At 38.4% G+C, this 20000-nt stretch overlaps 1 protein-coding gene across 1 annotated transcript in view; it reads right to left on the bottom strand.

Moving 5' to 3' along the window:
- The window catches only part of LOC119595187 (b(0,+)-type amino acid transporter 1-like), a 104908-nt gene that overhangs the window by 76419 nt on the left and 8489 nt on the right, over nucleotides 1-20000 (bottom strand). Inside the window, exon 2 of the mRNA XM_037944356.1 lies at nucleotides 1964-1969. Within this exon, the coding sequence (XP_037800284.1) occupies nucleotides 1964-1969 (6 nt within the window). The remainder of the gene's footprint in view (nucleotides 1-1963; nucleotides 1970-20000) is intronic.

A 20000-nucleotide genomic window follows, 5' to 3' on the forward strand; every position in this document is an offset into this window, starting at 1 on the left:
TATTATCTGTCCTTTCCACTTGGTGCCCCGCGTGAGGGCGCAGACGACATAGCAGACCGCCCGTGAATGCCGCTATTTCCTGCCTGCCACGCGCCGCTACGGGAGAAGGGGAGGGGAGGAGAGGGGGAGGGGGAGGAGGGGGAGGGGGGAAAGGAGGGGGAGGGGTGGGCGAAGGAGGGTGAGAGGGGAAGTTGGTGGGAGGAGGAGGGGGAGAGGGGGAGCGGGGTGGTGGAAGGAGGAGGAGAGGGGGAGGGAGATGTCATAGGGAGGGGGGATGGGGAGGGAGAGACAGAAAGATGGAGAAAGGGAGAAGGAGAAGAGGGAGAGAGTGAGGGAAGGAGGGAGAGGATGAGAAAGAAAAGAGAGAAACAATAAGGAGCCATCAGTAACAAAACAACGCATGAAAATAAAACGAAAGAAAAAGAAGACGAAGAAGAGAAGCAGAGGACAAAAGAATAGCGAAAGAGAAAAAGCAACAGAGAGGAAAGGAACACCTTGGAACGAAGACGAGTTAAAGATAATAAAATAAAAGAAGAGAGAGAGAGAAATGTGAGAGAAAGGGGAGACGAAAATGATTCGGAAAATGAAAGAAAATAATCAAAGCAAAGGAGGAAAAATAACTGTAAAAAAAAATAATAACAATAATAAAAACAACAAAACAATAATAATAATAAATAATAATAATAATAATAATAATAATAATAATAATAATAATAATAATAACAATAATAAAACAATAAAAATAATAACAATAATAGTGATGATAATAGTGATCATGATAATCATAATCACCATCACCATCATCACAACAACAACATTAACAACAATTATAAACAAACAAACAAATAAAGACAAACACAAAACAGAAAATACATAGTAAGTAGGTAAAGACAAAGAGGAAATGGCCCTTAAATCCGGCACCATGCCAGGATGGCTCAAACGGAGACATTGTGGGTGGGTGATGAGGCAGCAAGTGGATCAGGTAACAAGGTGGAGATGCCGTAGGTGGATAAGGTGGATGGGCGATGAGACAGCAAGTGGATCAGGTAACAAGGTGGATGGACGATGAGACAGCAAGTGGATCAGGTAACAAGGTGGAGATGCCGTAGGTGGATAAGGTGGATGGGCGATGAGACAGCAAGTGGATTAGGTGGATGGGTCATGAGAGGGTAGGTGGATCAGGTAACAAGGTGATGATACTGTAGGTGGATGAGGTGAATGGATGACTAGTGGAAGGGATGCTGAGAGGGCAGGTGGATGAGGTGGGAAGGTCATGAAAGCGGAGATGGATAGGAAACGATGAGACAGCAAGTGGATCAGGTAACAAGGTGGATGGGTGATGAGACAGCAAGTGGATCAGGTAACAAGGTGGATGGACGATGAGACAGCAAGTGGATCAGGTAGCAAGGTGGAGATACTGCAAGTGGAGGAGGCGTAGATGGAAGAAGTTGATCTGTGATGATGCTGAAGGTGGAAGGTGACAAAAGATACTTACTCTCACCCTCACCCTCACCCTCACCCTCACCCTCACCTTCACCCTCGCTCTCACCCTCACCCTCACCCTCACCTTCACCCTCGCTCTCACCCTCACCATCACCCTCACCATCACCCTCACCCTCACCCTCACCATCACCCTCACCATCACCCTCCCCTCACCCTCACCATCACCCTCACCATCACCCTCACCCTCACCCTCACCATCACCCTCACCATCACCTCACCATCACCCTCACCATCACCCTCACCATCACCCTCACCTCACCCTCACCCTCACCATCACCCTCACCATCACCCTCACCATCACCCTCACCCTCACCCTTCCCCCTTCTCCCTCTCTCGCTTTATCGCACTATCTACCAACCTGTCAGTCTATCTCTCCCAGTCTCTCTTCCCCCCTTTCCTCAGACCAACAAGAAACGGAACAAACCTGAAGAAGCGTGGCTGCCATCACCCGTCAACGTACCTTGAACTGAAAATACAAAGATATAACAGTTAATTAATGAAATACATTTATACATGTACGTATGAGTTATGTATGGGTGTGCGTGTGTAGGTGAGTGTGTGTGCTGGACGTAGGGTATATATATATATATATATATATATATATATATATATATATATATATATATATATATATATATATATATATATATATGCATGTATGTATACATGTCTGTTTGTCTATCTATCTATCTACCTATATATATATATACATATATATATATATAATATATATATATATATATATAGAAGAGAGAGAGAGAGAGAGAGAGAGGAGAGAGAGAGAGAGAGAGAGAGAGAGAGAGAGATAGGTATATATAGATATAGATAGACAGATTATATATATATATATATATATATATATATATATATATATATATATATATATATATATATATATATATGCGTGCGAACGAGCGTGAGTGCACGTGTGTATCTTATATCTGTCTGCATCTTAGTTCCTCACTAACTTGGTAACTTGACATAAAGAATAACATAGGCAGGGTGACCTCAGATAGGGATGTGGCAGCGAGCGGGTGGAACCAAACATTATCATTAATAAAATCTAAAGAAAGAAATAAAATAAACAAAAAACTAACTAAATAAATAAATAAACCACTGAATATAAAAGAAAATATATCGAGTAAATGTTTTAAAATTAGTTTACTGAGATTTTACTCTGGCCTAGGGTTGAAAATTGATATAAAGAGTAACCCCGGCAAGATATGGCATCAGGTATGGGAGGGGCTGAGAGTGGGCGGAAGAAAACCTGCCTCCTTATTCGGTAAAACTTCGGGTCTATATTCGAGATGAAAAACAAAGAGCGTGCAGTTCGTGATCAAATAACATACCGTTTTATTGTTGTTGTTTTTATTCCCTGTGTAATTGTTCCGTTTTCTGGAGAGCAAACTTCTACCCGGGCAGCATTAGAATGTATATGTAAATGCGCACGCACGCGCGCACACACACGCGCGCATAAGGAAATAGAGGGAGAGGAAGGAAGACGAAGAGAGAGAGAGAGAGAGTGTGGGGGGAGGAGAGAGAGAGAGAGAAGGAGAGAGAGAGAGAGAGAGAGAGAGAGAGGGAGAGAGAGTGAGGGGAGAGAAGAGAGAGAGGAGAGAGGAGAGAAGGAGAGAGAGAGAGAGATATGAGAGAGGAGAGATGAGGAGATAGAGGAGAGAGAGAGAAATACATACAGACATACGGCAATTTGGACTTTGATAAATCCTGTCGAAAAAAAGACAGGAGAGAGAAGAGAGGAGAGAGAGAGAGAGAGAAGTAGAAAGAGGAGAGAGAGAGAGGAGAGAGAGAGAGAGAGAGAGAGAGGAGAGAGAGAGAGAGAGAGAGGCTAACAAGAAAATAATAACAGCTTTGATCTAATTTCGGAAACTATAGCCCACCAAAGACTGGCTGGGTCTCTGGTAAGCAGCTTATCATACATTCAAGTGCCCACATTCGCTAATTAATTACTGTATGTGTATATATATCTGGATGTGTGCGTGTTCGTGTGCGTGTGCGTGTACGTGTACGTGTGCGTGTACGTGTACGTGTGTGTGTGTATATGTGCGTGTGTGTGCATGTGCGTGAGCGTGCGTGCATGCGTGCGTGCACGCATGCAAAACGTCCTCGTACAATAAATTCCTTCTTTGCATATAAACTTAAATTCTTGTCACTCACATTTGGACAAAAAACAACCAAAACACACTTAAAAGGATTTTTAAAATGTGGGCATTTTTTTTAAATCCACTTAATCCAAGTCGACGCTAATTACCCCTTTGTCTGATTAATAATTACGAAAGGTGGTAATGCTGATGTTGCTGGATGCCACACGTCGCTATCGTCTTGGAAATAGATTTATTTTTATTTTCCTTTATTTTTTTATGCATTCTCTTCTTGCTTACGTCACGCCAAGTCACAGGTTCTGTGAGGGAAATAACTTCGGGGAAAAAAAAGGAAAGTCAAGAGGGAAAATAAGATGATATTATGCTTGATTTAAGATTAACAAATGTCCAAACAGGTATGAAAGATGAGTTGCCAAGTACCATTTTTTTTCCTTGATTTAATTTTCTTGTGTTGTTGAGTTATTGACTTTGTTTTAATTTTCTTACGCTATCTTCCTACTTTCGTTTTTTTTTTAATTATGTTAATGATTATTGTGATTCTCAGTATATGTCATAACGCTACCTTCATTATCCTTATTACCATAAGCACTACCACCATCATCATTATTATTGTTACTATTCATCATCACTATTAAGCATGAAATCATCATTACCATCATCATCATTACAATTAGCCAACATTAAAATAGTTCTAATATTACCGAAAAAAAATCGTTATATAATCAATGATTACTAAGTGTATATGACATTAGTAATGACACAGAAATTTTAACATGCTTAGCCTACACATATCTCGTGAAATAATTTGCATATTTCTATATTACGTATACTACTAACGCATTTTTGTTGTGAGTTATATTTATACTGGTAATGTTATTATTGTTATTAATACATCATTAATTCTAACAAAAACAAAAACAAGGGTTATCAATTCTCACATTACGTTCTTTAAAAAAAAAAAAATAATATTACAGTAATGATTGCTCTCACTATTATCAATAACATCATTATTAGTATTAGTATTACGGCTGTTATTACTTGCTCTATTATTCTGTCTTTGAATAATGCAGATAATAAATAATCCCAATCTATTTTTTTCATGTCAAATTCCTTAATCACTTATTAATTATATATCGCATAGAAATTACTAGAATACCAGTGACGTCTTGTGTTCAAATACAGCATTTTATTTTTCTTGTGATATAAACATACCGTTAAAACCCTATTATTTTTTTTCAACACGTACACTTTTTTACCCTTTTTTTTTTTTTGCTTATTGATCTATTGTACTACGTAAGTATAAATGATGTAAGAAGAAGAAAAAAAAAAGAATAACTACTGAAACAATAAACGACGTACTTTGATTTTGAATTTGATTTTGAATTTGATTTTGAATTTGATTTTGAATTTGATTTTGAATTTGAATTTGAATTTGAATTTGAATTTGAATTTATGGGTAATAAGAGCTCGTTTTACCGAAAAGTAAAATGATAATAATAATGATAATAATAATGATAAAGATATTAATAATAACAATAACAATAATAATAATAATAATAATAATAATAATAATAATAATAATAATAATAAATGAATAAATAATAATAATTATAATAATGATATGAATTATGATATATTAATAGGAATGAAATATATTTTCGTCGCCAAAGCTTTTTTTTTTTTTTTTTTTTTGCTTTCTTGTTTAAAATCTTAAAATAAGTACTAATATTATGGACTTTTATTAATTGTCTGAGTATTCGCGATCTCGGGCTCTTTGGATGATGATGATGATGATAATAATAATAATAATAACAATAATAATAATAATAATAATAATAATAATAATAATGTCGATATTGATAATAATGATAATTATTATTATCATAATCATAATACATTATCATTAGTGTTACAACAACATTAATAATAACATTAAGATTAATGACAATGGCAATGACAACAGCAACAGCAATAACAACAATATTAATAACTATTATTATTATTATTATTATTAGAATTATTATTATTATTATCATAATTATTGTTATTGTTATTATTATTATTATTATTATTATTATTATTGTGAATAGTAATAATATTAATAATAATGAAAGTAAAAGCAACAACTACAATAACTGTAGTAGTAAAATCATACCTGAATAAAGAAAAGTATTTGATAGATCATTACCATGATTATTTATAATAAATAAAAATCACAGTATAACTATTCCATCTACACTATGCAAGTGTATCGTACACTGCTATTTACTCTGCTACCAAAGAAAAGAAAAAAAAACGTTTGAAACAAGAGCATTACCCGTATTTTAATTTGTTCGTGCTCTATCAATAATTCAGTTAGCGTAAAAGCGTTCTCTTGACTAGAAATTAGAAATGCTTTGTGTTATGACGATTGCTATCAATTTATCGTTTTATTACACGACCTCTTTCAATATAGCAAGTCCCATCTCCACTATTCAGCATAAGTGCAACCCACAAAATTGTGCATGGGCTTAAGTTAGCGCAAAACTGCTCGTTTTGGCTTAGAAAAGCGCTTAAATTTAGCGATACGCCGAGTCACAATGACGTATAGAACGCCTAATTTTAGCCATGAGATGCCTGGAGTGTGGGCCGTGCAGATTTCCTTGATAGAATTCGATTTAAATACAAGGTTGATTTCATTTTTTATGGTTAAACTGAATCATTGAGTAACATTTTAGATATTACTGTATTTTTGAGGGGAGTGAGTGGTTTCGATCTCTCGTTCTCTCTCTCTCTCTCTCTCTCTCTCTCTCTCTCTCTCTCTCTCTCTCTCTCTCTCTCTCTCTCTCTCTCTCTCACTTCATTTTTCTCTCTTTCTCTCTCCCTCTGAGGTACATAATTTACATCTATAGGCATACATATTCATGTGAATGCAAATACAAACGCACACGTACACACACACACACACACATACGATAGTTATGCATGACCTAAAATTTACGGAATTTAAAACTGATGTCACTTTGGCCCATGACTTCACATGATCATAGAAAACGTGATTTCGAGACTTAAGGGAAGTCTAAAGCTATTAATTTAATATCTTTTTTCTTTCTATCTACCTTTCTCTCCTTTTCCTCTGTTTTTTTGTCCTCTGACTTTTCTATATATTCCACTTTCATTATCTTACTTCCTTTCCATTTAATTTTCTGATTGGGTTTTCTTGAGAACATTTATATCTTTACGCAACCAGAAGTGGCCTGAATGTAACTTGAAAAAAAATATATATTCTTCCTTGAAATTCCGTGAACCTGTCACCAAGTTCTCCTGATTGGTTGAAAGACACGTGACGTCATATCGGATGGACCAATCACAATCGTCGGATACTCAGCGAGGTCTCAATGGTTTATTATTGCTAATATTAATCCCTATCTCTTTCCCTCTCTTTACCATGATTCCTTTTGCCTTATTTGGGATCAGGATAAGCAAAACAATTTGATTGGGGAAGAGGAAAGAGAAAAGTACGAGAGAGTAAGAGAAATATGATGATTTTGGGAATTATATTAGTATTATTGTTACTGTCTGTATTATGAAGATTATCTACATCAGTTCGATTAATCATCACGATAATGAATGGTGTGCCAGTGCTGATGAAGATGAAGACGAAGACGAAGATGATTCACAGGAAGAGGAAGATGATGATGAAGATGAAGATGATGACGACGAAGATGCAGATGAAGACGAAGATGATGAAAATGAAGACAAAGACGAAGACGAAAACGATGATGAAGACGATGATATGATATATAACATATCAATATCAATACGAAAGTGAGAGGTCGCGCGTTAAATGTGTTCGGGTCTATCAACCAAGTTGTCACATGTAAACTTATGGCTGTTTTTTATACGTGTTGATAATTACCCCTCATATTTTTTCCCCCTTCTCTTATTTCATTTATTATTTTTTCTTTGTCACTCGTTTTTTTTCTCTCTCACTTTCTTCACTTCCATTGCTCTCTTTTCTCTCTCTTTTCATTACTTCACTTTCCCTCCCCCATTTCCTGCTCTTCCTCCTCTCCCTCCCTCTCCCTCTCATCTCTCTTCTCCCGTCCTCCTCTCCCTCTCCCTTCCCCTTCCTCTCCCTCTCCCTCCCCTTCCTCTCCCTCTCCCTCTCTCCCCTTCCTCTCCCTCTCCCTCTCTCCCCTTCCTCTCCCTCTCCCTTCTCCCCTCCTTCCCTCTCCTCTCTCCCCTTCCTCTCCCCTTCCTCTCCCTCTCCCTCTCTCCCCTTCTCCCCCACCAACCCATTACGCATCATGAACAGTAAACCAGCAACATTAAATCGAGGAGTGAACCCTACAATTAACCCCCCCTCCTGCTCAATTCATCAACTTTGACAGTACTTTTAGCCGTCATGGGTTGCTCACAGGCCAAGAATAGACACACACTGATTGAAGCATCAGTGTACTTGTGTAATTTAGGCAGTGTGTAATAAAAAGAACAAAAAAATCGTGCGCGTTTAATAAGACATGGCCAGCGTTCACGTGTTTAAATTGGCAGGAATTAAGTTGGAAGGAGCGTGAGAGAGGAAAGAGCGTAGGGTGGAGATGAGAGAGAGAGGGAGATGAAGAACGAGAGAGAGGAGAGAGAGAGGAGAGAAAGAGGAAAGAGAGAGAGAGAGGAGGAGAGAGGAGAGAGAGAGAAAGAGGGGAAGGGAGAGGGGAGAGAGAAGAGAGGAGAGGGAGAGAGGAGAGAGAGGGAGAGGGGGAGAGAGTGAGAGAGAGAGAAAGAGCGAGGGATACGGAACAGACAGGAAAGAGAAAGGATAAAGGCACAGAAATAGAGATAGAAGGAAAGAGTTTTAAAAAAGGAACAGACAATAGATAGAACAAGAACAAAAATAAGGCAGTGTTCGAATCCCATGCTCACAGAAAGGTTAACGACCTCGGCTTAATGAACGTAGTAAGGAAAAAAATAACCTACATCTTGGCGAGATAAAATTCCTATATATTACCCACTAAATCCACCCCTTGAAGTCACCTTGCCATATTCGCTAAAAGATGTATGGTTACACAATGGCAATTATCAAAACCAAAATCCTGATATATAAGGGATGGCAGAGGTACATTTTTTTTTTTTTTAAGGTAAATTCAGGTAAACTTAATATGATATTGAGGTTTTAAGTTTGGTAAATTTAGCGACCCCATATAAAAATGGGACAAAGCTACAACACAGTAAATGGCTTTAGACTGTACAAATTAATCAAGGTTGGCATAAAGTTAGGTAGATGTGATCTCCCATTTTCTCTCTCTCTCTCACTCTCTCAAACGTACAGAGTGAGAGTGAGAGTGAGTGAGTGAGTGAGAGAGAGTGAGTGTAAGTGAGAGTAAGAGTGTGTGTGTGTTACCATCTTACTTTTTCAAGAACAGTCTAACGAACTTTAAGGTGGCTGTTTGCGATCCCACTGACTAGCAATAAACTAATCTTTACCCGCAGGAATGTATTAGAGGAGAGAGATGGTTAAAGACATTTATCTTTAAAACTGATGACTTCCGAGAGAGCGAGGGTGAGAGGGAGAGAAAGAGAGGATGATAGTGAGAGAGTGAGAGCGAGCGAGTGAGAGCGAGAGTGCTGCATTTAGAATTTGTTGATAAAGATAATAATAACTAGCCAATTTGGATGGCATTCTGTTTAGCTTGTTGTTAAATACAACCAGTGACAGAAAACACTAAATACTAAGTGTTTTGTTTATCTGTGTTTTTATGATAATGATAGCAAAACATGTCAAACATAAGTCAGCTTCACAGAAAAAAAACATATGAGTCAGAATTCAGAGAGAGATGGACATGGATAAAGATATTTATAGAGAAATAGAAAGATATATAAAGAAATGTAGATAGATAGGAAAAAGGGAGGGAATGAAGGAGGGAGGGAGGGGGGAAGATACACAGAAAGAGGATGGGGACTGAGAGAGGGAAGAGAGGGAGTGAAGGAATGAGAGAGAACGAAAGAAAGAAAAAAGAAAGGAATACAAGATCAAAAACAGAAATGGAGAAAAAAAAACGAATACCAATGTTACCAGATCAAGTCCAACGCGTTAAAGCTTTACTGATATGACACTAATACCATAATCTTTTCTAATGGCACTGGCAACAGTGAAAGGCGTGCCATACAAGAGTTGTTATGGTAGATTTCGCTTCAATCTGTCACAGTCACTTCTATCCATGGTATTCTCGTTAATGGCATGGGGCCATGGTCCTGGGATAGGATATAATATGTGGTGCGTGTGTGTGCGTGAGTACGTGAGTGCGTGAGTGAATGAATGCGTGCGTGCGTCTGTACCTGTGCCCGTGCGTATGCGCGTCTATCTACATCCAATAACCCTGTTTCATTATGCCTATGTATGTACATATATCTATAACCCCCTGTCCGTGCCCTTGTCCATATCTGTGCGTGTGTTTATCCGTGTGTCCTTGCGTGTGCGTGCGTAGTTAGAGACCCCCACCCCCCGTTGTTATGGCGGGGTCGCGAGGTACACTGAAACAATTCAAGCTGTGGAATGGCCAAGAAAGACCGTGTAGAATTCGTCGCTTCCGTCTGCTCCTGCGCCCACGAACTTCTGCAGGAGGGATGTGTTCTCTCCACGCTGTACTCTTGTTGTTTTTCTTGTTCTTGTTGTTACTTGTTATTGTTGATGCTGCTATTTTTCCGTTTTTTTTTTTCGTTATTGGTGCTGTTATTGTTTTTTGTTGTTACTGTTCTTATTACTGTTGTTGCGTGAGAGGAAATAGAAGTATTTTTCTTCTCCTTGTATTTTTTTGATACCGATTTTGTTGTAATTATAGTTTCTGTTACGCAAGTTACTAATCTCCACTTATCTTTTTTTTTTTTTTTTTTTTTGTTCTTGTTCTTGTTTCTGTTATTACTACGTAAGTGTTATCTTCCTGCCTCCTGTTTCTCTTGTTGTTTTTGTTTCTGTTTTTGTTACGGAAGTTACTTATGTTCCTTTTCCTTGTTTTTGTTATTGTCACATTGTTATGTAAGTTACAATGAGAAGAAAAACGCTAATATCAGCTTCTCCTGATTTTTTTTTCTAAGGATGAAAAGAAAAAAAGAAAAAAAAATCTCTGTCATTGTTGTCGTTATGTGCGTTTTTTGTTGGTGTTGTTGCAAATATATATAGAAAAAAAATACAAAGAAAAAACTACCGAAGGCGGACTTTCTCAATGCGTGGCTGCGCTTCATTTCATTTCAACAAACTGAGGAAAAGTGGCAATATTAAATATGATACAACAAGAGGATGGGGATGCTGCTTTTGATGATGGTGGTGATGATACACACACACACACACACACACACACACACACACACACACACACACACATATATATATATTCACATATATATATATATATATATATATTCATATACACATATAGATACACATAAACACATATATACACATATACATATATATACATATACATATATATGCATAAACATAGAAATACACACTTAATAATCATAAGAACAAAAACTAACGTTAACAAAAAGAAAAGAAAATTCTTCCTCAACCTGGTTCATCTCTGACAGAAAGAGAGAGAGAGAGAGAGAGAGAGAGAGAGAGAGAGAGAGAGAGAGAGAGAGGAGAGAGAGAGAGGAGAATTAATATCCTTTTTAAGCCTCTGTTGTCATCTTCAAGAACAGAAAAAAAGAAAGAAAAATAGTCAGACAAAAGAAAAGTGGATAAAAAAAAATCCTTTCTTTGTCTCCATTAACGACACCCAAGAAATTAATAAATTCATTAAAAAAAAGGTCTCTATTTTTTTATTCTCCAAAAAAAAATCTAAAATCTTTCGAATCAAACGAAAAAAAAAAACAATCATGAAGAAACAGGAATTCAATATTTTTCAAGTTTATTCTATAGTCGTATTCAAGAAACACATCATTATTTCAACCTTAAGATATATATATAAACATCTTTAAGATACTGTCCCACACACAGACACCCCCGTCAAGATAAGATGACACAGGCCTCCGCGTATATATATACCCTTAGTCTGGCATTAGCATTTATAGTGACATGATGTCCCTCTCTCTCTCTTCACCTTTTCTTCTTCCTTTTTGATCCTTTCTCTCTCCTTTTCCTTCCTTCTCTCCCTTTCTATTCTTAGACTTTCTTTTCTCTCCTCTTCTCTTCTCGTCCCTCTGCCCCCTAGTCTTTCTCCCTCCTTCTTTCTCTCTCCCTCTCTCTCATCCTCTCCCTATCCTTATCCCTATCTCTCCCCCTCTCCCTCTCCTTCTCTTTCTCTCTCCCTATCCATCCTTCCCTCCCCCTCTCCCTCTCCTCTTTCTCTCTCTCTATCCATCCCTCCCTCCCCCTCTCCCTATCCCTCCCTCTCCCTATCCCTCCCCCTTCTCTCTCTCCCTTTCCCTCACTATCTATCCCCTTTTTCTCTCCCTCTCTAAGCCGGGATCGATATAGGGTACATCTCGAGGGTTGTATGACTCATCGAAATATGAGTGATGGCTGAAGTGAGTAAGAGTCATGTGTATGCAAAGAAAAAATGATAAATATGTGGCGAGTAAAAAATCTAAGCCTAAAACTCGTCAAATTGAAAGTAAAGTTTCTCTCTCTCTCTCTTTCTCTTTCTCTGATATTCAATGCTTATAATGATATTTAGGGGAGCGAACGGACGAAAAAGTTTTAGAATAACAAAAAATAAGTAAAAGAAATAAATGTAAACAAATTTCAAAACGTAAAACAACCCCCCCCCCCAAAAAAAAAAAAAGTATCTAATAAGCCAAGACAGGAAACTAAAATACAGCAAAATGAACCACCAATTTTACGATTTAACTAAAAAGACAACCCCCCCCCCCTCTTTTTTTTTTAAAGACGACCACAAATAAATCCCACAAAGTTATTAAAATACCAAAAACCTTGACTTAAACGTAAAAAAAAATAAGTGGAAGACAATTAAAAAAAAAAAAAAAAAAAATGACGCCGAGATTCCTTTCATTCTGAGTCGATTCCTCTTTGTTATTAATATTCTCTTTCTTCCTTTTCTACCTTATTTATTTTCTTCTCGTTTGTTTTTATTATTATTCGACTTATTTTTCCTCCTTCTCTTATTTGCCTTTTTGTTTTTGTTTTACGACCTTTTTTTATCTTCCTTTTCTTTTCTCTTTTTCTTTATCTTCCTCCCCCTTTATTTCTTTTTCTTCATATCTCTTCATTATTACCATTATTATTAATACCATTAATGGTATTATTACTATCATTATCACTATTATCATTACCAATACTATCATCACCATTATCATTACTATTATCATCATCATTACTATTATCATTATCATTACTATTATTATCATTATCATTACTATTATCATTATCATTACATTTATTATCATTATCATTAGTATTATTATCATTACCCTACTTCTCTTTTATTGTCTCCATATTCTTCTCCTTCCCCTCGTATTATTGTATGCATTTCCATAATATAATTGGCTTCATCTTAAATACTTTTGCATTCAAATATTTCACTTTCTTCATTTTCATTTGATTTTGCATTATTTCGAAAATATATTTTAAAATCCACTTTGTTTTACTTATTGTAGCCATAAGCAAAAATTCTCCTCAATGGATCTCAATACATATATCCCAAATATATATATATATATATATATATATATATATATATATATATATATATATATATCATTATCTCAATATATATCTCAAATATATCTAAAAAAAAATTATATATATATAATATATATAATAATATACACATATTTTAATGTCTCAATATGTATCTCAGACACATCTCAATATATATATATATATATATATATATATATATATATATATATATATATATATATATATACATATATATCAGTATCTCAATATATATCTCAAAATATATATAACTCAATATCTCAATATATATATCTCAAATATATCTCAAAACAGTAGAGCAAAATTCAATCTTCCTTTGTCCCTTAGGCCTATAAAAACACGTACATAAAATAAAAGTAAAAAAAAAAATACGATTACACAATACATAAAAAAAACATTTCTCTAATCCTTTTACTTTAAGCACACTTTACAAAAATAAAAAAAACATATTCATTAAGGAAAAGAAAGAGTTATAAAAAGGTTTATCTTGTTTTTTTTTTCGTTTATCTCGAACGCGTAAGAAACACAAAAGATTCAGTGCCAACTTTTCACAATACGGAAATACTTTGCGTAATTTTAGAAAGTCTTTCAGCCTATTTTTTTTTCCTAGAACGGTTTGGAGGAGAGAGAGAATATCTTTCTTTTTTTTTTTCTTTCTTTCTCTTTCCCTCTCTTTCTCGTTTTCTTTTCCTTTTCCTTTCTCGCTTTCTTTCTTTGAATCTCTCTTTCACACTTGCGCACACACATGCACACGCACACACACGCATGTGTGTATATATATATATAGATAGATAGATAGATATGAATATATATACATACATATATACATATATATATATATATATATATATATATATATATATATATATATATATATATATGCATGTATGTATGAATACATGTATATTCATAACCGCGTACACACACATATCACTTACGCACACAAACATATATATCACTTACGCACACGCACTTACACACAAAATATATCACAGCGTATATACACATGTCGCTTAAACACACACACGCTACTTTACACTCACACATACATGTACGCACACGTCTTGCGCACACATTCCAAAATTTCCTTATATTGTGAACAGTGTATGTGAATACGTGTGCGTGTGTCTGTGTGCACATATATGTATGCGTATGTGTGCATACCTGAGTAACATCAATTATAAATTACACACGTAAACATATGATCCTATTACTACTGTTATTACTATTACTGATGCTATTATTATTGTACTAATACTACTAGAAATATTACTATTCCTACTCACTATTACAACTAATTATTATTATTATTATTATTATTATATCATTATTATTATTATTATCGTTATAATTATGAGAGAGAAAGAGAGAGAGAGAGAGAGAGAGAGGAGAGAGAGAGAGAGAGAGAGAGAGAGAGAGAGAGAGAGGAGAGAGAGAGAGAGAGAGAGAGAGAGAGAGGAGAGAGAGGGGGGGGGATAGAGAGACAGACAGATACTTGCTTGACAGAACAAAACAAAAACAAAACGTTTAAGCACACATGACCTACATCAAGCAAAAGAAACGACACACACACACACACAGAGAGAGAGAGAGAGAGAGAGAAGAGAGAGAGAGAGAGAGAGAGAGAGAGAGAGAGAGAGAGCTAGAGAGAGAGAGCAGAGAGAGAGAGAGAGAGAGAGAGAGAGAGACAGACAGACAGACAGAGACAGAAAAAACACACACACACACCGAAACGCGCCTGACAGCAGTGCATGAAAATCGAAGTGCCTCATAACTTCATATATATAAACAAAACCCCAGAAATGTCATGCACCTGACCTAAAATGCCTATCATTGTGTAAAGCACATGACTTGGCTTCAGTCTCTAGGAAAACATGAAGGGAGAGTAATACAAGCAAGATAAAAAGATGATTGCAGAAGATGAAGAAGGAGAGGGGGCGATGAGTAAAAATGAGAGAGGGAGAAAGTAGAGGAAAGGAGAGAGGGAGACGAGGAGAGGGAAGGAGAGAAATGAGAAGAGGGGTGAGAGAGAGAGAGAGGTGAGAGAGAGAGAGAGAGAGAGAGAGAGAGAAGAGGAGAAGAGAGAGAGAGAGGAGAGAGGAGAGATGAGAGGAGAGAGAGAGAGAGGGAGAGGGGGTGAGAGAGAGAGAGAGGTGAGAGAGAGAGAGAGGGGGGGGGTGGGAGAGAGGAGAGAGAGAGAGGGTGGGAGAGAGAGAGAGAGAGAGAGAGAGAGAGAGAGAGAGAGAGAGAGAAGAGAGAGAGAGAGAGAGAGAGAGAGAGGAGAGAGAGAGAGAGAAAAGAGAGAGAGAGGAGAGAGAGAGAGAGAGATGAGAGGGAGAGAGGAGAGAGAGGAGAGAGAGAGAGAGAGAGAGAGAGAGAGAGAGAGAGGGAGGGGGGGTGAGAGAGAGAGAGGGAGAGGTGAGAGACAGACAGAGAGCGAGAAAGAGACGTGGCAGACAGAGACAGCAGAAGATAAAACAATAAAAAGAACAGAAAAGACAGAGAGAGAAACAGAGCAAGAGAAAAGATACAGAGAGGAGAAGAAACAAAGAGAAATGCGTTACAAGCAAGCAAAAAAAAAAAAAAAAAAAAAAAAAAGCGTGACCTCTTTTCCGGCTTCGGTCACTTCCTCGCACAAAAGGTCAGAGTTATGTTTTTCAGATCAGCCATTCCTCCTCCGTTTGTTTGTCTGTCTTTCGTGTTCTTTGACTCCCTTTACACAGGAGCGTCAGTTTCTAGGAATTGCCGTATAGGCAGATAGCCAGGCACACACACACACACACACACACACACACACACACACACACACACACACACACACACACACACACACACACACACACACACACACACACAAACACACACACGCACGCACGCGCGCACAAACACACACATAATAAACATTGCTAGAAATATTTACCAGCCTACTTACCTACATACGCATACACAGACATACTTATGTACGTTATATATATATATATATATATATATATATATATATATATATATATATATATATATATATATAATATCATTCTGTCTGTCTGTCTTTCTGTCTGTCTGTCTTGTGTCTGTCTGTCTGTGTCTGTCTGCCTGTGCCTGTCTGTCTGTGTCTGTCTGTCTGCCTATCTGCCGCCTGCTTTTCTCCATGCATGCCTGCCTGCCTGCCTCCCTCCCTGCTTGCCTTTCTATCCATATATCTATCAATCTATCTATCTACCACATTTACACCGGAGAGCCAACAGAACTAAACATTAACTAAACAAAACAGAGAAGAAAATCGACCATCACACGTTAGAAAAAAAACGTAACTTTTAAACATTACCTCTAAATTCCTTTTTTTTTTACCTTTCTTTTTTTTTACTACACGCTTTCCCACTTGCCTCTTACGCACACGAAGACACGGGGAACTCCTGCCAACGATAAAATGTACGCAGAAGAAAGAGGGGAGAAGAGAGAGAGGGGAGGAGAAGGGAAAAGGGAGGGGGAGAAAGAAGGGAGAAAGGAGAAAGAAGGGAGAAAGGAAAAGGGAGAAAGGAGAAAGAAGGGAGAAAGGAGAAAGAAGGGAGAAAGGGAAAGAAGGGGGAAAGGGAAGGAGAAAGGAGAAGGGGGAAAGGGAAGGGGAGAGGGTGAGGGGAAGGGAGATAGAGGGGTAGGGAGGGAGAGGGAGAGATAGAGGGGGATAGGAGAAGGGGTAAGTGAAGAGGGAAAAGAAAGAAAGAATGAGAGAGAGAGAGAGAGAGAGAGATAAATAGGCAAATAGATAAATCGATAGACAGAGAAAGAAATAAAAAGCGATAGAAAAAGATACAGCAAGAGGGAGAAAAAAAAACTGACATGGATGAAATGACTGACTTCAGCACCGTATCCTTTTCAGCAGAAGGATTTCAGGAATTCAGCCTAAACATTTTCCTTTTAATTCACTGTTAATATAATTATTGTTATTCTTACTATCTTTATTTTTTGTCGTTATTGATAGTAGTAATATTTATCACGAATATCGATATAAAAATAATACAAATCAGTTATATTACAATTTTTATCTATATACTTTCATTATGTAAGCTATGATTATCATCACTGGAATTATTATTAACCCATTAATGATTATTCTTATCAATATCATAATTCTCGTCATCATTACGGATCTTTACAAATTCTATTTCGTATAAGAAGCTAATGAAATTAATTGCGCTGGCCCCATTATATCTTTTTTTTTTTTTTTGAGAAATCATAATATTAAAAATCAATAACCTAGGTGACAAGAGAGAGAAAAAAAATGTTAAAAAAATAGTGACGCCTCGTGGGAATAACTGACATACCATGAGTAATGTATTTTTTTTCTGTACTATTTTCGCTCTCTTTCTCTTTTTCTCTCTACCTCTTTCTCTTTCTTCCACCTTTCTCTTTCTCTCCACCTCTTTCTCTTTCTCTCCACCTCTTTCTCTTTCTCTCCACCCCTTTCTCTCTCTCTCCACCTCTTTCTCTTTCTCTCCACCTCTTTCTCTTTCTCTCCACCTCTTTCATCCCCATCTCCATCTCCATCTCCATCTCCATCCCCATCCCCATCCCCATCTCCATCTCCATCTCCATCCCCATCATCATCTCCATCATCATCTCCATCATCATCTCCATCATCATCTCCATCATCTCCATCATCATCCCCATCCCCATCATCATCTCCATCTCCATCTCCTCTCCCTGTTTCTCTCTCCTTCCTGCTCTCATTCGCTCTTTGAGAGTTAGGGTAACGCATCTTACCTCATTCTTTTAAGATCTAGTCGTCTGTCTCAATAACTTGTCGAAGAGCCTCTCCCTCCCTCTTTACCTCTTTCCTTCCCTCCCCCCTCTCTTCTCATCCCCCCGTCTCTCTTTTTCCCCCTTTTTCCGTTTTCCCTTAACCCTTCCCCTCCCCCTTCCATCCCTTCCTTTTTTCTAAATTCCTTCCTTCCTCCCCTTTCCTTTCCCTTCCTTTTTTTCCCCAAATCCTTCTCCCCCCCTTCCTTCCTCCCCCCTTTTCCTTTCCTTCTCTCCCTCCCCTCCCCCCTCTTCCCCCTTCCCCTCTCTCTTTCCTCCCCCTTCCCTCCCCCCTTTCCAATTCCCTCCCCCCCTTTCCTTCCCCCATCCTCCCCAAACTCCCCCCCCCCCCCCATCCCGGGCCCGTTTCCCTTTTCCCCCCCTCCCCCTTTACCCCCCTCTCCCCCCCCCCTCTTTCCTCTCCCGGGAAATACCCTCCAAGAAAACCTTTTCGGGCCCCCCGGACTGTGACCTAAATTGGGCCCTTTCCCCGGAGGATACGGGAAGGGGACAGAGCCGGGTCCTTTTTATCTATTTTTTTATTGTGCGTGTGTGTGTGTGTGTGGGGGGCGTGCGTGCGTTGGGGGGCTTTGGGGGGCGTGGGGTTTGTGCGGGGTGCGTGTGGGTGGGGTTTTGTGTGTGTGTGTGTGTGTGTTTTTGTTTTTGTTTGTTTGTTTTTTTGGAGTTTGTTGTGTGTGTGCGCGGTTTTGTTTTTGGTATTTTTGTATTTCCCCCTCGAGGGCAAAACACTTCCAACTCCCGAAAACGGCACTTCCCCCAACCCTTCCTCCTTCCTTTACTCCGTTCTATCCCCCATTTTTTTCCCCTTTCCCCTACTTACCCTCAAAGGACCAAAAACACGCACAATCCCCCCCTCTCTCTCTCCCTCCGTCTCTCTCAAAAAAAAAAGAAAAAAAAAAGATTAAAGATCACGAACGTACAAAAAATGGTAAAATAAGCCGGGTCTAATTAAAAACAAACAAACAAATGCCTCACCCTTCCGACTGTTCGGCCCCCCCCCCCTCTCTTCCGCTCTCTACTTCTCCTTTTCTCCCCTCTCTCTTTTCCCCTCTCTCTCTCTCTCTCTCTCTCCCCTCTCTCTCTCTCTCTCTCTTTTTTACATACACCCCTCCCCATTTTTCAATTTCTTTTCGATATGACCCTTTACATTTTTCTTTTTTTTCTTTTTAACATTATCATCATCACCATTTTACACTGACCCTCTTTTTTTTCTTTTTTTTATCACCATCAATATCACTTTCCTTTTTTTTTGTCATTATCAACATAACCATTTAACACTGACTTCCCTTTTCTCTTCTTCTGTATATCTTTGCCTTTTTTTTTCTTTCTTTTCTTTTCTTTTCTTTCCTTTTTTTCTCTCTATTTTCTTTTCTCCTCTTTCCTTTTCTCTCTCTTTTTCCCCTTTTTTTTTGTCACCATCGCTATCACTATCACGAATAAGCTGACCGCAGGGCCTTGCCATAAACCCCTTCACACCTTGCCATAATTTTTTTTTCCGCACCTCCATCGTCACCTTCGCCTGCCGCACGTACCCGCCACCTACAACCGCCACGCCACCTAGCGACAGGGTTGGCAGGCGTTTTGTAATCACTAAGAAGTAACCACAACAGAAAAAAAAGTAAAAAGTGAAAAAAAGGGGAAAAAGGAGGGGGAGGGAGGGAGGGGGGGGAGGGGGGGAGGGGGGAGGGGGGAGGGGGGGAGGGAAGGGGGGGAGGGAGGGGGAAGGGGGGGAAGGAAAGGGGGGAGGGAGGGGGGGGGAGGGAAAGGGAGGGGGGGAGGGAGGGAGGGAGGGAGGGGGGGAGGGGGAAGGAGGGGGGGAGGGAGGGGGGAAGGGAGGGGGGGAGGGGGAAAGGGGGGGGTAGAAATAAAGGAAAGGGGGGAAAAAAGGGGAGAGGGAT

Source organism: Penaeus monodon, chromosome 35 (genome assembly GCF_015228065.2).
Source record: "Penaeus monodon isolate SGIC_2016 chromosome 35, NSTDA_Pmon_1, whole genome shotgun sequence".
NCBI lineage: Eukaryota > Metazoa > Arthropoda > Malacostraca > Decapoda > Penaeidae > Penaeus > Penaeus monodon.